Source organism: Ctenopharyngodon idella, chromosome 7 (assembly GCF_019924925.1).
Source record: "Ctenopharyngodon idella isolate HZGC_01 chromosome 7, HZGC01, whole genome shotgun sequence".
NCBI classification, from domain to species: domain Eukaryota; kingdom Metazoa; phylum Chordata; class Actinopteri; order Cypriniformes; family Xenocyprididae; genus Ctenopharyngodon; species Ctenopharyngodon idella.
This window is the reverse complement of record NC_067226.1, coordinates 25,415,546-25,431,920: the sequence shown is the minus strand read 5'-3', so window position 1 is coordinate 25,431,920 and position 16,375 is coordinate 25,415,546. Positions and strand designations below refer to the sequence as shown.

Below are 16,375 nucleotides of genomic sequence, written 5' to 3'. Positions count from 1 at the left end.
GTGTGCCAATACACACAATATACAGATACAATACCAAAAAGCAGATTATGCATATACACTACCATTCAAAAGTTTGGAACAATTACGATTTTTTAATGATTTCAAAAGAAGTCTCTTATGCTTACCAAGGCTGCATTCATTTTATCAAAACACAGTAAAACAGTAATATTGTGAAATAACTGTTTTAACATATTTTAAATTGTAATTTATTCCTGTGATGCAAAACTGAGTTTTTGGCATCATTACTCCAGTCTTTATAAATCATTCTAATATGATGATTTGCTGCTCAAAAAACAACAATGTTGAAAATTTTTTGTTGAAGCTGTGATATATTTTTTTAGGATTCTTTGATGAATATAGTTCAAAAGAACAGCTTTAAGTTGAAATATAATTTTTGTAACAATGTAAATGTCTTTACTGACACTTGATCAATTTAAGGCATACCTGCTGAATAAAAGTATTAATTTTGTTCTTTCAAAAAACATATATAGTGCCCTCCACTAACAGTGGCACCCTTGGTAAATATGAACAAAGGCGGCTGTGAAAATAAATCTGTATTGTTTTTTCTTTTGATCTTCCACTCAAAAAATGCACAAAATTTGTAAACACACTCATATTTTTGCTCATATTTTAATGTATTTTGGCCACAATTATTGGCACCCCTAGAAATTATTATAAGTAAAATATCTCTGAAGTATATTCCCATTTATATTTTTTAGCACACCAGGGTGACTAGGAGCACGAAATTGTCCAGTCATGACTTCCTGTTACACAGGAGTATAAATATGAGGAAAAACAAAGACAAAATTCCCTTCATCATTCATCACAATGAGTAAAGCCAAAGAATATAGTTCTGACGTGTAGCAAAAGATTGTTGAGCTTCACAAAATACACACACACACAAATCACTCAAAAGTTTGGGGTCAGTAAGAATTTTTATTTTTATTTTGTTTGAAAAGAAATTAAAGAAATCAATACTTTTATTTAGCAAGGACGCATTAAATCGATCACAAGTGAGAGTAAAGACATTTATAATGTTACAAAAGATTATATTTCAAATAAACATTGTTCTTTTGAATTTTGAGCATAACAGACTTCTTTTGAAAACATTAAAAATCTTACTGATCCCAAAATTATGAACGGCAGTATATATATATATACACATATATATCTTCTCTTCTCAGTCATAATCCTTACGCAGGTGACACAGTAAGCACAGTGAACGCTTCCATGTTTAAGTCCGAATGCCGGCTCAGTATTGGCCAAAGGTGATCACGTGAGCAGCACGACGCATGCGTGTGATGCTGATGCAGAAGCCGGCCAATAATGACTCAGCATTCTGACGTAGAATCTGGGAGCGCTGGACGTAAACAACGTATGAGAATGACACAGAAGAGAAGATATTGTTGAATAAAGTCGTTATTTTTGTTTTGTTTTTGTGCACAAAAAGTATTCTCGTTGCTTCATAAAATTAAGATTGAACCACTGCAGTCACGTCGATGTCTTTAGTAACTTTCTGGACCTTGAAAGTGTTGATTATATTGCTGTCTATGGACAAGTCATATACCTCTTGGATTTCATCAAAAATATTTTAATTTGTGTTCTGAAGATGAACAAAGATCTTACAGGTGTGGAACGACATGAGGGTGAGTAATTAATGACAGAATTTTCACTTTTGGGTGAACTAACCCTTTAAAAAGTGTACAAGTCACGTTTTTCTAAAGGAACACTGTTCAACAGCGACACCCACAGGTAAAGTTACAGCGGGAGTCCGCGTCTCTCGTGCTCCTCTTAGCCCCTAAAGCGTGCAGTGGGTTTAGTGCGGTAATTGAGAATGAGAATCACATGAGAGAAGGCAATGCCTCCATCGCGCTATGATTGGATGTGATTGGTTATGATTGGTTCACGTGATAAAATCCTGCCTCTTGTTTACGTGCACGGCCGCGTCAGTCTGAATGAACAAAATGAACAGCAAGACACAAATAAAATATATTATTTAAATTGTTACACATATAAAATTAATGTAAAATTGCTTAAAGCACTAACTTGATCTTACTGACCCTAAACTTTTGAACTGTACTGTAAATTATTAATTTCATTCTTTCAAAATAATAATAGTAATAATAATTAGAGATGCACCGATGTCGGCTAACAATCGGTATCGGCCGATAAAAGCTATTATTATCACTACTGGCCATCGGCCGATCGTTTAAAAACTGCAGATGGTCAGGGCCGATTATATCCTGTCAATCAAAAGGGTGCGGAAAGACGTGTTCAGACTGCAACTCATACATACTGTGTGTGAAGAAAATCACTCTTGTGTTAAATTTTAACGCATTAACAGTTTAAAAATAGTGACGTTAAAGCAGGCTCTTTTTGACCCTATGAATCACCCGTAGTTCAAGCCAGGGTTGCCAGGTCTGCGCTTTTTTCCTACATGAAATATTATTTGTAGCGCCTCCCATCCAATAATCGCAAAAAGATTTTATCATCAAATTCAAACAAAACATGGCGTTTTGGCGCTCTTAAATGTGACGTGTCAGTTCGCTGTAATACCTCAGTTCAGGCGGCAGCTAGGAGCGCGAGTCTTCCTCTTCAAAGTTATCTCGAAAAACATGAATGAACATCAAAGGTATGTTGAAATATATTGTACAACTTACCAGAATGTATCATGTCTCATGTAATCACTTTATTTGTGTTTCAACCGCGGAAAGACGTCAATAAAAAAGCTTGTGAACAATATGTCACATCAAGTCACTTTTACCTCAGGAATGTTTTCCAATATTCACAGTTCCTTAACTATCTACATATAAAAAAACACTAGAGAGGAGCTTATTTACTGTTAATTATATGTTTGTGCAAATTTGCCATGAAGACAAGTGCTTATGAAAACTACCTTAATGTGATACTAAGTTTTATACATTTCAGTTTTTATTTGAGTGTAATTATTATATCTGAATATAAACAGCAGCTGAATATAATACCTCTGCTGTTAATTGTAACCTCTAATATTGTAGTGTACCAAATGAGAGCGTTCCCTGTATAGTTTGCAACATTATTTGGGAGAGATTTTTTTTTTCCTTAAGAAAAACCAAACTATCGGTATCGGTATCAGCCGATATCATTCTGAATAATTGGCTATCGGTATCGGCAGAGAAATTTAGTATCGGTGCATCTCTAATAATAATATAAATATATTAAAAGTACACACTAAAAGTGGCACTCATATTCCTAGTCTTCAACCAAGTCTGCAAAACTGCAAGCACATTATTTGCTTTACTCTCAGATTTCAAATGTAAAGCAAGCTTTTTGCAAAACGTTAAACACAGTTCTTTACATTAGATACATCATTCAAAACTAACAGCTCTCGTGTTTTATTGTATTTGTGCAAATACATGTACGTGTGAGTGCTATGACAAACTGCACACTGAACAAGCAAAAGACACAAGATAGTAGTGTTTTACATTTGTCATATCCGTGTGTTCTGGAGAGTCTATGGCTAATCATTTGATGGTTTGTGTGTAGTTACTATGCAATTTTTAGAAGAGTTAAAATAGTTTTGAATGAAGTGTTTGATTTTGTGTGACATTTTGCATTTTGTGTGCATGTTTTATGGTTTTGTGAGCAGAGTTAAGAGAAAAGGAGCCATAGTTTTGGAAAATTATGTCTAAACAATTTTAGAAAAAATGTAATATATCTAAAATGAATAATAATATTAATACTGATTGTAAGTATATACATAAATACTATAAGATCACCTATTCTTCTGCATCACTATTACTTAATCTATGAGAGCAGGCAGTCAAATCAGTTTCAGTTATCTAATTGTGTAAGAAGATTCCCTAAAACTTAGTTCTAAGAAACCTCTGAGAATTGAATTCCAAGAAAATGTGTCCTTGTGGACAGGGCCGAATGAAGACGTGATGGAGATAGTCTGTATGAGAGAAGCAGCCTACATTCATTTAAATACACCGAGGAAGGTCCAGTGGTATTTAATAAAAGAAAGTGGTTTTATATTATATGGATGTGAATGATGATATAATGATCATTATTTGGAACAACCCACATATTCCTCATAACTTATTCAGACAGTAAGTTAAACCTCAATTCTTAAATTAAGCCAAAGGAGAGAAAATAAATGCAACAGCGCCATCTGCTGTGCAAAGAGGTCATATTCAGTATAACAGAACAGTTTTGTCACCTTGAGGAGTTTGTTGCAGGTGTTTGAGTCTGCAGTTTGTTTGAGGATGGCAGTCACTGCTGTAGCCAAAACTTCATGTGTCGTCACAGAGTTTTCTGAAGTTGTGTTGTGGATCCGAAACACGTACTGCAAAAGAAAAAGGTGGTTCTGAAGATTTTTTACAATGTTTATAAATAAAAAAAATAAAACTTCAGAGTATCAAGGTTGTAAACATTTATTTACACTTGTTAATAAAAGGAAAAGCCAGTAAAGCTGTATTGGTAACTAATGTTGTGATGTCATTGTTACATTAAAATACAAATACAGATGCAATTGTTTAAACCAGTGTTCTCAATTAGTAAGTCATGAAATTACCAAAAAGTACTAATAAATTGCGTAACTGGTATGTTTTGTGTTAGCTGGGAAGGATTTACATGCAGGTATGATGTTCATTCTATTAATCAGGATCAGCGTCCATACGTTTTATTAAAGGTTCATGTTAGTATTGTGTATTTACCATGGTAACTGTAGTTTCTGTAACCTTAACCAAAAATAGCACTTTATTTACATTTGGTGGTATTTTCTATATTTTTTATGACTGTGGTAGCTCATAAATTAACAACTATTTTAGAAATGCTATTTAATAGCCTTATACTAATTACCTTATACTGTTTATTCATCAGTGTCACCAATATTCTTACAGTTAATGTGTATGTTAAGTAAAGTAGGATGTTACTTGTGTGTTTGTTTGTGTGTGTGTGTGTGTGTGTGTGTGTGTGTTCTTGTATACATGGTTTATGAGGACACAAATGTGTATAATGACATGGGTATTACAACGTAAACATGGTTTATGAGGACACTTCCTGTGTCCTTGTAAACCAAATGGCTTAAAAAACATACTAAAAGGTGTTTTTTTGAAATTCAAAAAATGCAGACAGTTTCCTGTGATGGGTAGGATTAAGGGTAGGTGTAGTGAAGGGGGATAGAATATACAGTTTGTACAGTATAAAAACCATTACGTCTATGGAGAGTCCCCGTAAACCACATATACATGTGTGTGTGTGTGTGTGTGTGTCAACCATTATTAAGAAATAAATTTGCTTGGTTCAGATTCCTAAAAATTTGGGTCATGGCTTAATGACCATGGGAAACTGTGGGTCCCATGGCCAAACCTGTTAAGAACCACTGGTTTAAACCTCTTTTACACTGATCAAATCAATAGTTTTGTTTCCAAATTAATAAGAATAACTTTTCAGTTTTTTTTTTATTATTATTTATTTCACGTTTGTCAGTTTTGGTTTTTTAAATAAAATTGCATTTACAGCTGGCTTTTTGTATGATCCAATCAAAAAAATACATGGTAATGGCAGGTTTAACATGGAGCCTTAGAGTCATACCTTCAAAAAAGTGCGTAGGTACTGCTCCAGATCCTCCTCGTGACACTGAGACACTATGTGAATGATTACACTGTGAAACAGACGCACATTAGTAATGTCAATATGAGGGAGCATTCCTACACTTTAAATAACCCAAAAAGATGATGTTAAAGGTACACCATGTAATGTCTGGCCCTCTAGTGGTTAAAAACAAAGCTGCATGCATTTTGTGGAAGAAATCTTTTGGTTGTGCTTCAGCTCTGCCTGACTGGATGAAAATGACCCTTCACAATAGATGATGCTTTACAATGAAGTCTGTTAGAGAGCTACATATGGCAATTTATCTGTTCAGTAAAATACCTTACTCACCTGTTGAGTAATAAAAACACAATTTTTAAAACGCTTTTACAACCTTTCAAATCCCTCAGTTCTTGCCATCTCAGAAAAGCAAAGCCAATGTTGATTCTTGTTTTATTACAAGATCTGTCGCATTCTCTTTTTGCCAGCAGACTCTCCTCTGATCTGCATTTTTTTCTAAATGTGTGATTCCCCAGAGGTTTGAGATTTTCAATCTTTATCACTCGTTGTGACAACTAACCTATGACACTCCCACACCATACATGTGTCAAAGCAGCCGGAGCAACTTTCTCTATTTACAGATATGATGAAACACATGAGCGAGTGACGTATGTACGCAATTTCCCGACAAAACTGTCATAACAGTTCTAAAATATAAACACTTATAATAGGCTTACCATAGTGAATCAGGGTAAGACATGTTTTGGAAGAAAGACTGATCATGTATTGAATCATTATTTAAATTTAAAAAAAAAAAAAAAAAAAGTTACATAGTGTACCTTTAAAGATTAAACTTTTTCATAGGCCAGTTGGCATTCAAAACAGTAATACAGGTGGTGTCTTTCTGAGAAGACAAATAAGGTAGAAAAATCACCGTGTGGTGTTGACAGCAATATCTTGACCCTCTTTGCTTGCCATAGTGAGGACTTCAAAGAGCTGAACGAGCACTGTAGGGAGGAACTTGATGATGACCTGAGTCTCTACCGCATGTAGGCACTTGGAGAGGAGACAGGAAATGAAAAAGAGTACAAAGATTTCATCATTTAATTGGGTTTAACTCCAATTAAATTATGACACCTGCATTTTCCCTTGTTCTCAGACATGTAATTCTCACCTTTAGATATTTGACAAGTTCAGCGGGGTTGCCCTGTGATGCTGACCTCATCAGCTGGCAATACTGGAAGAAATTGTGGAGGTGCAAATCCTGGAGGGGGTGGAAGTTATTTTACATAACACTTCATTATTCTCTGTTCAGTACAATGGAAATTGGCTAAAGAATCCTTAGATCAGATCAACATACCTGAGTGTAAATTGTTGATGCTACATACGCTCGCACTTTGAATAATGGTTTGGCATTTTCCACCCATTTGATGTCCGGGCAAGCCTGGAGAGGAAAAAAAATGACTGAATGAATCAGTGAATCAATCAAATCAACCATAGGTTTTAGTAGTTTTACACATGTTTATGTTTCCCATTTTAGACATCTTAAGTGGTTACCTACAGAAAGCAGAGATGTACACCTTAAATTAAAGATAGTACACAAGATAATTAATAATAAAAAAAACTCCCACATACTGTACTTTAATATGTTATTTTCTTAGAAATAGAAACATTGTTATAATACTAGACAGAGGATATTACATTAAGTCGTTTTAAAACAAGAGTGTAATAAGTTGCCTCTAGATGTAAAGGGTATGTCAAATATAGTTGGTTTTAGTATGAAAGTTAAAAGTTGGCTACTAGGTTGTTTTAGTGATGAATTTGTATTAGTGTTTTTTGGGTGGATGTTTAATTATGATGTACATTTTAAAAATGTGTGTTCTTACTGTAGTGTTGTAATTATAATAGTATGCAATGCTAATGTAACCTGTCACTAGGAGTGAAGTTTGTGCTTTACGTCAAGGATCACAATGGAAACAAGTTTTCTTTAAACTTTATTGTGCTATCCTTGACAAATGTGTGTAATTTCACTATTATGTTGTCTAATAAATCAAATCAAATAAAAACAGTGAATGTACAAACGAACCAATCAATCAACAACTCAACCAATAAATGCACATTTAAATGAATTTTCAGTGTTAGTGTTGCAGAAAAGAAGATTTTACCTTCTTTGAGTCTTGGCTTTTGTCAAACATGTAACCAGGTGGTAGATTAGCAGACACAGGAAGTTGTAGCTCTGAGGACTGTATTCTGCCATCCTTCAGTAAAGGAGTCCAGGAATAACCCACTGTTGAGAGCGAGAGTTAAAGGTCAATAGAGCGCAACAGTGCCTGCCCACTTTTTCAGCAGTGCTGGTTCCAGAAGTATTTTTTCCAATCATTCAAAAAAGGGATTTCAAAAAAGTCTTTGCTAAAGCGTTTTAAGCCATGAACCAAACCAACCAGCTACAAGGTGAATCATAACATTACAAACTTTGATTTTAAGCAAAAAAGTATTTAAAAATCAGACAAAAATACAAAGGTACAAGCCTGTGTACTTAACGGCTTTAGTGAGGGAAAGAACTACAATCCCTTGATGCATTAATAACAGCACTATCAAATTGCAAAATTTGCATATTCAAATATTTAAGAATTTTGAGAGCGTAAGGAGAAAGCCTCGTTTATGTCATTCGCAGTGCTTCATGGAAGTGGGCGGAGCTAACAAGATATTTTGGCGTATTTTGCTTGTTTTGACTCTGATTGGTGGAATTTTTTGTACAACATCATGGGTAATGCAGTTTTTCAACCCTGAATTCCACTGTTAAAAACAATTATTTTAAAACTAAGTTGAAATAATGCAGCCTGATGGCTTTAACAGAAGCAAATACCATTGATTATCAACCTCATAGCTCACAGTAAGGCTGTCTTTAAAAGGTTTTTAAGTAATCGTTAAAAATCAATTTCTCTATTGAAATTTCACCTCCAGAACCCGACTGTTGCACTCTTTTCCATACACACACACTACCGTTCAAACATTTGGGGTTGGTAAGATTGTTTTAATGTTTATGAAAGAAGTCTCACTAAGGCTGCATTTATGAATAATATTGTGAAATATTATTACAACTTAAAATAACTGTTATATAATATAATTTATTCCTGTGATTCAAAGCTGAATTTTCAGCATCATTACTCCAGTCTTCAGTGTCACATGATCCATTAGCAGTCATTCTAATATGCTGATTTGCTGCTCAAGAAATATTTCTTATTATTATCAATGTTGAAAACAGTTGTGCTGCTTAATATTTTTGTAGAAACTGTGATTAATTTTTTCAGGATTCTTTGATGAATAGAAAATTTAAAAGAACAGCATTTGTTTGAAACAGGAATCTTTTGTTACATTATAATTGTCTTTACTGTCACTTTTTCCAAAATTTTGAACGGTAGTGCATACAGTACAGAAACAAGCAATCACTTACCCAGTGTTTCCACTCCCTCTCGCTTCTTGGTGGTGGTTTTGTTGCCAAGCTCACAGCTTATGTGGTAGAAAGTAAAGAGAATGTGATGCTTCTCGTGGATATGAACAGGAAGCTCGATTTTAATCTGTGACAGAAATGAAAATACTCAAACATTAAGGGGAACTTGACGAGTTAATTCATACAGTACATGAAAAAGTAAACGTCATTATTAAGTGATTAGTTTGGAACAACACAGAATGAGTAAATAATGCCAGAATATGAGCGCTTTGTCTTAATGCATTAAGCCAAATTAAGCATTTTGTTTATAAAGGTTTTCTAGGGGAAAATGCTAAACGCATATTGCATTTATATTCTGGGCTCATCTGCTTGCCTGTATATGGTATATATCATCAATACAATAAGGTGTATTTCAATTTTTGGTGAACTGCTCCTTTAAGGCTCGCCAGCTGATGACGTCATTGGCTATGTCTGTGCCTGCTTTATGTGTCAATGTCTTGTGACTCATTCATCTACTGAACAAACAATTTGTCTTTAATATCTTAGCCCTGAGGGTCTAGTGAAGCCTAACAGGATGTGTCTCAGGAATGATTCAGATTTTGTCTTGGGTAAGCTCATGCTTTGTGCTGTTTATGGCTCAACACCATGGGGCATTGACTGGGTACTGAATTATGTACGCACTTAATGTAAAATAGTTTTTGGTCTCAATAAAAAAATCTAAGGCTGCATTCACATTTTATGAGCTATTCATGTCCTCAGATATATACACATCATAAATATTTATTATTTAACAGTATTGATAATTCATAGATGTTTTATTTAATTAATAATAATAATCTTAATGTTTTACTAATTACGATAAAACATCGGCTTAATAGATTTATATTTAGGTGAGAGAATGTGTTGCTGCGCAGCTGAGCAAAAGAATTACACTACATGACAATATGCATGATAATATATGGATATATTACCTCATCATAAAACTCTGGACACTGATTGTGATGCAAAACTGCAGCAAAAGCACTGGTGGTGAAAAGTGGATCCCCTGGCTTGCCGTAGATACACTGAAAGGAATCAGTGGTTAATCAGTTACACATTATACTGCACTAATTATTAAATATTAAAGAACAGATGGAATAACGCTGGTACCACATGAAGAATAATCATAGTTACCTTCAACGGACCAGCTCCCTCCTCATCAGAATCCTTGAACTGAACACACACTGCAATGTTTCGAGCCTGAGAGGAAACATTGACACTGTATTAGACTTCATGGCCAATACATTTATCATATATGACATACAGTAATATTTGATTTCATATTTGATATGTTAGGGATTTTTTGCAACCATAACATATACTTTGCTTATCATCAAACTTAATTATCTTTGCAATGGAACTTTATTATCAAAGATAAAAAATAATTTGCCCCCTCAGTTTGAATAGGCATGATATTATATTATATGCAACAGACAAGGATATTTTAGTTTATAAATATGACATAATATTAAATATATTTTAGTTGCTAGTAGGTAAGCTAGAAGATGGCAATATATTTGGCAACATGTAAAATACAGATTGAAAAGATCATTATAAAGCAATATGTAGAGTGTAAATTGTTATATTGCAAATTAATAAAACTGAATGAAAGCCAATAAACAGATGACATCAGAAACGATGTGTATATATGTTTGGTAGCATCTCTAATTTAGTAGAAAAGAAGTTGGAGAGTAACAGGGCAAACAGCCAGTATCATAAGCTTTCCAGCAGTGCAGGAGGAAGCAATTAACCCTGAAGTCTGTTTAATTAGAGATACGATCTTTCGTGAATTGATTATGAATAGAATCCCGGGGGCTTTTCACAAAGCTCCATGTTTGAAAACACGTAGGCAGACATTGTTACTGCTTGAAGGAGCTTGTTGTTGTTCCACCACCCACAGCTTCCCAGTTCCATTAATTACAGATTGTGCCTTGTGAAGTGTGAGGAATCTCACCTTGGCAAATGTCTTCTGATTATCGTATTTGAGCTGCTGAGGATAGATGTAGAGATGGTTCTTGTAGATGGTGAATGGGTGGTTGTATTTAGCCTCTTCTGGAACAAACTCCTCCACTTCCACAGACGCCCTCTCACACTGTTCCTCAAATGGCTTCACAGGAATATAAGACGATGTGACCGAGTCTATGAAGATAAATATTATATTAAATATATATATATATATATATATATATATATATATATAATATACACACTATATTGCCAAAAGTCTTGGGACGCCTGCCTTTACGTGCACATGAACTTAAATGACATCCCATTCTTAATCCGTAGGGTTTAATATGGAGTTGGCCCACCCTTTGCAGCTATAACAGCCTCAACTCTTCTGGGAAGGCTTTCCACAAGGTTTAGGAGTGTGTTTATGGGAATTTTTGACCATTCTTCTAGAAGTGCATTTGTGAGGTCAGGCACTGATGTTGGATGAGAAGGCCTGGCTCACAGTCTCCACTGTAATTCATTCCCAAAGGTGTTCTATCGAGTTGAGGTCAGGACTCAGTTTTACAATATAAACATGTGCCTGTAGATAAAGTGCTACTAAGGCCCTGTTTCCATGCATTTTGGTCAATCGGATCACAAGTGGACGAGGGAGACACATACCCGTTTACACCTGGTATTTCAATCCGTCTCTTTTGTCCACTTTCAACCACTTCTGTCCTGATTTTTTCAAGGGGAGGGTCTATGGGCAGGTAAATGTATGTTTTTTTTTGTTTGTTTTTTTTTTTTTTTTTTTTAGATCTTTCGATCTAATGGACAAAATAAGCTCGCACAATTTACATATGAACGTGCCCATGATGAAAGAAAAACAAAAGGATAGGATCAACTTTCGTTTCTATTCTGACAGCCATAAGACCATGCCGAAAGCTGAGTATGTGTTAGAAATCAGGAATGGTGAGAGAACATTGTGCTTTGTACTTTTTTCGTCTTCAAACCAAACTTAGTTTAAAGTTTAAATCCCGTCCCATCCCATACTGTTTATGCGTTAGGTCAGTAGGCGGAGAGTAGGCGGTCTTTTGTGGCTGTTCGAACACATTCGACCACATGTACGAAAGCTATCCGGACAAATGTGTTTTCGACTACCTTTGGAAGTGGTCGAAAGTGGACAAACTCAAAATGTTTTACACCCCTTTTACACCTGTATTTAGCGTTTTCCACTTGTGTAAACAGGGCCTTAGAGATGTTAGCAAATGTTAATTGGGACAAACAAAGGGACAAACAAACTTACTTGACAAGTCTGGAGGTACACACTCAACAGTGATGTTAATTTGTCCAGGGATTATCTGAAGTTTGTTCTTCTCTGGTCTATGAAGAAAAAAAAATCTTTTCAAAACACTAAACTCTTAATGCATAATGCAATAAAGCGACTAACAAGGAAATACATGCATGGTGGATGAGCAGGATTTTGCCAAGTGGAGCACATCATTTCCATCAACTAATCAGATTTTAGGGATGGAGAAAGGGGTACATTAGGACTAATCTTAGGGTGTGTTCACACTTGTAGTTTGGTTCGCTTGGTTCTTTTGGTACCCCCCCAAAAAAAAAACATACCATATGATGGTATTTTTACCAGCTAAGAAGTCACAAAGAGCTTATATAATATGTAAAGGAATCAAAACAGTGGCAGGAATTTCTCTGTTGCACACAAACGAAGATCTGTGGCAAGGAGACAGAAGGAGAGTTTCCAACACCTGTACCGAACTGTAACAAGTAGTGTGATGAGAAGAACCAGGTGTGCTTGAGCTTTCTGTTCTTTTAGGGTCACATCTTGTGACATCACATCCTGTTTTTTTTTTTATTATTATTTTGTTTGGATGTCTGTATTGTGTTCATATTTCAGTTGAATCACACTAGAGTTAATTTGGAAGTGGACCGAGACCCACCTTTTCTCGGTCCGCTTGTTTGGTGCGCACCAGATTTCGGATGGCGGCGTTTACATTTTTTATCAGAAAAGCACTAACAGAGCAATCGCACCAGAGTTCAAACCAAACCTGAACACACCTTTAGAAGCTGTACACCACTCTTATCACTTCCCCTTTAAGGACTAGTTTATGTTTAGGGTTTAGTTTAAGGATAAATTTAGGGCTATGATTGTTTGATGCAGGATCATTTCTTGCTTGTCAAAATCACAGTGACCATTTAGGGATACCAGGCATCAAAAGATAGTGTACACATATGTTATCACTCACTTTTTGAGATCCGTCAACAGTTTGATGAGGTCTTCTGTGGATATCTTGCTACTGTCTTGGCGGTAGAGTGGAGAGAACTTCCCATCCATGTCTAAACTGCCTTGGGAATCTTTGAACACCTGCCTGAAGCCACACAACACATACAGTATATCCTGATGTCCTTGGCACCAGAAATTAAATTAAAAACTTAAACATTGTCGAAATATTTACAAGCTGCGTAAAGCTATGTCCAGAGAGTACTGACTGTGACATTTCAGTTTGAAAGGCACATAATTCTACTTGACATAGAACACAGATAATGTAAGTCAGTCTTACTAGCCCATTAAGTGAATAAAAAGTGAGTTTCTGCGTCTTACTTAGCAGCCCAAGCGAAGGGCATCCGGTACTGGCCCAGCCGTTGGCACGTCTGCTTGGCAGTCTTCAGGACTTTCTGTACTGTCTGAGAAACAGAGACATAAAAATGCTTGGAAATATTCTACAGTACATTCTGGAAGCATTTAAATCTGAATTAACAAAAGGACCCAATTACAGCAACACCTCTGGAAATACTGATGATAAATCATGAGTTTTGAAATGAAAAGCCATATTTTAATAGCAAAACATTACTTAACAACCAACAATTGTATAAATACAACACATTTTTATATTAACTTTATACACTATTCTTTTATTTTTCCCATCAGACGTATTTCTAAAATGTTAAAGTGCATCCTAGACAGCTTGTTGATGTTATGCAATGCTCTGTTCTAGTAGAAAGACGTGATGCTTCAGAAGATTTTACACTTCTCTTGAAGCATGTGTGTGTTATTCAGCACCAGACCTTGCTGATGTCAGAGGTCTTCATGTAGGGCTCAGCGCAATGGGTAATGCCGTTCTGTAAAACCTTTTCCACCCGTGCCAGCAGGAAGATGTCTGTGTGAGGGTTTGTAACGGAGAAAATACCCTGGATAAGACAAAAGACATTGTGGATGTAAGGGTGTTCTTAAAGGGATAGTTCACCCTAAAATGAAAATGAAGTCATCATTCACTCACCATGGTGTTGTTCTAATGCCATATTGCCTTCTCTTTTTTTATGGATCACAAAAGGAGAATTAAAAAAAAAAAAAAAAAAAGAAAAAATGTCCCGCTCGCATTAGTCCAGATAATAAATAGCAACCAGCAATAATAATAATTTTTAAAAAAGACGCAAAAGTATCACAGAATGGTCCCATGTGACAAGTGTTCTGGGGTACACAATAGGGTTTGGTGAAAAACAAACTGAAATTTAATGTATTATTTAACAAAAATCTTTGGAACAAATAGACTTTGACAAGACTAAACAAAAGACTTTGGCCGTTGGTCTTTGTGCTCGACTGCATGTTCATGACACTCTATTAGTGCCGCAGTTCACTCCGACTCACCCAGAAAAAGCACACAAGTTGTGAGAAATCAAGATTAATAAAAACATGAAATGAAATCCAATCCATGCACTTTCTCCTCTGAGATGATATGTTCGTCACAACAAGAAGTTATTGTTTTCACATCTGTCAACTGACATCCGGAGTTCAATTCAATTAAATTCACATTTATTTGTATAGCGCTTTTCACAATACATATCGTTTCAAAGCAGCTTTACAGAGAGTGCATGTCAACATTACAATTTAGAGAATGCAGTTAGCTAATAATGTAATAATTTAGGCAATTAATTTACAATCACTGTTAGCAATTTAATTGAAGGTAGAAGCAATGAACTCCTGGAAAAATGAATTACATATTAACAATAATTAGGATATATAGAAATTTGGGAATGTGCGTGTTGATCCAGATGTTCCTGTCCGGAGATATTTAACTGAGTGAAGAAAGTAAATGGATATTTTTGGGGATTTCTAGGCATTGTATTTCATGTCATGTTTATTATTCTTGATTTCTCACAACTTGCTATTCCTGGGCGAGATGGAGTGAACTGTGGCGCTCACGAACATGCAGTTAAGTACCGAAAACAAACAGCCAAAGTCAGGATTTTCGCTAAATAATACATTAAATTTTAGTTTGTTTTTCACCAAACCCTATCGTATACCCCAGAACACTTGGAATAGAAGACACATGCCGCATGGGACCATTCTGTGATACTTCTGCATCTTTTTTTTTTTAATATGCTGGTCACTTTTCACTGCTATTATATGGACTAGTGCGAGCGGGACATTTTTAAAAAACTCTCCTTTTGTGGTCCGAAAAATAAAGAAGGGCATACGGCATTAGAACAACACCAGGCTGAGTAAATAATGACTTTACTGTCATTTTAGGGTGAACTATCGCTTTAAGTAAAGAGGAAAATTAAACAGATTGATAGTTGTTTATTCAAAGATTATCATGGTAAGTGGTTTGTTAATTATGGAATTTCAGTGTAGTTAACTCAAGTAATTTGAATAAATGTGACAGAGAGAGTACAATGGTTTAGATAGTTTGCTAATCTGCTACTGATTTTAACCTGATACAATAATAAGCAAGTTAGTATTTTGCTTTGCATGTACTTTAACTAACTCCCAATCTTAAAAACCAACAGGAGGTCTCAAACGTAGAATAAAGTGTACTCACTATTTTTGTTTGGCATAGGGCCACATATGCAATTCATTCAAGTCATCAAAAGAAATCAAACTCAGTCTAAACTGCAAGACCTTGCTCAAACTCTTAAGTCTCTGTCTATCTTTTTGTCTATTTCTCTCTCTCTTCTTCCTCTAACAACACATTCAGCTATCTATTCTTCTTCACGTCAGCTGCCCTGTGTTGCACGGGGCCCTGCGTTATGTCAGTTCCAGGAAAGCCACGTCACTTTTCCCTGCCTGCCAGCAGAGGCTTGAGACAGTCACGGCACTGGCTTTGATTTAGTGTGTAGCATTAGTGCTTTGAAACAGTGCTGTGTTAAAACTTAAAGCTGTTTCTGCCCTGGCCACACGCCATGCACGGCATAGCAAGCTCAAACACATGAAAACACACATTTGAGAGTACACTCAGATAAGTGGGCCTTGAGAGGATTAGTGAAGTTCAACGATTCATGATTCATAACTAGAAAATTTCAGTACCCAAGATAAAAAAGGTGCATTTATTTAGCACAGGTCTCCATATCATCCTGCATTAA

The 16,375-nt window shown here is 35.5% G+C and overlaps 1 protein-coding gene across 3 annotated transcripts in view; it reads right to left on the bottom strand.

Moving 5' to 3' along the window:
• dock11 (dedicator of cytokinesis 11) overlaps nucleotides 1-16,375 on the bottom strand; it is a 99,451-nt gene that overhangs the window by 57,396 nt on the left and 25,680 nt on the right. For all 3 annotated transcript variants that reach the window (XM_051899080.1, XM_051899081.1, XM_051899082.1), the window contains exons 13-26: nucleotides 14,081-14,203; nucleotides 13,617-13,699; nucleotides 13,261-13,383; nucleotides 12,300-12,376; nucleotides 11,019-11,203; nucleotides 10,199-10,264; nucleotides 9,997-10,089; nucleotides 9,029-9,152; nucleotides 7,740-7,861; nucleotides 6,935-7,018; nucleotides 6,749-6,838; nucleotides 6,509-6,630; nucleotides 5,578-5,647; nucleotides 4,202-4,327 (exon numbers count right to left, since the gene is read on the bottom strand). In XM_051899080.1, the coding sequence (XP_051755040.1) occupies nucleotides 4,202-4,327; nucleotides 5,578-5,647; nucleotides 6,509-6,630; nucleotides 6,749-6,838; nucleotides 6,935-7,018; nucleotides 7,740-7,861; nucleotides 9,029-9,152; nucleotides 9,997-10,089; nucleotides 10,199-10,264; nucleotides 11,019-11,203; nucleotides 12,300-12,376; nucleotides 13,261-13,383; nucleotides 13,617-13,699; nucleotides 14,081-14,203 (1,488 nt within the window). The remainder of the gene's footprint in view (nucleotides 1-4,201; nucleotides 4,328-5,577; nucleotides 5,648-6,508; nucleotides 6,631-6,748; nucleotides 6,839-6,934; nucleotides 7,019-7,739; nucleotides 7,862-9,028; nucleotides 9,153-9,996; nucleotides 10,090-10,198; nucleotides 10,265-11,018; nucleotides 11,204-12,299; nucleotides 12,377-13,260; nucleotides 13,384-13,616; nucleotides 13,700-14,080; nucleotides 14,204-16,375) is intronic.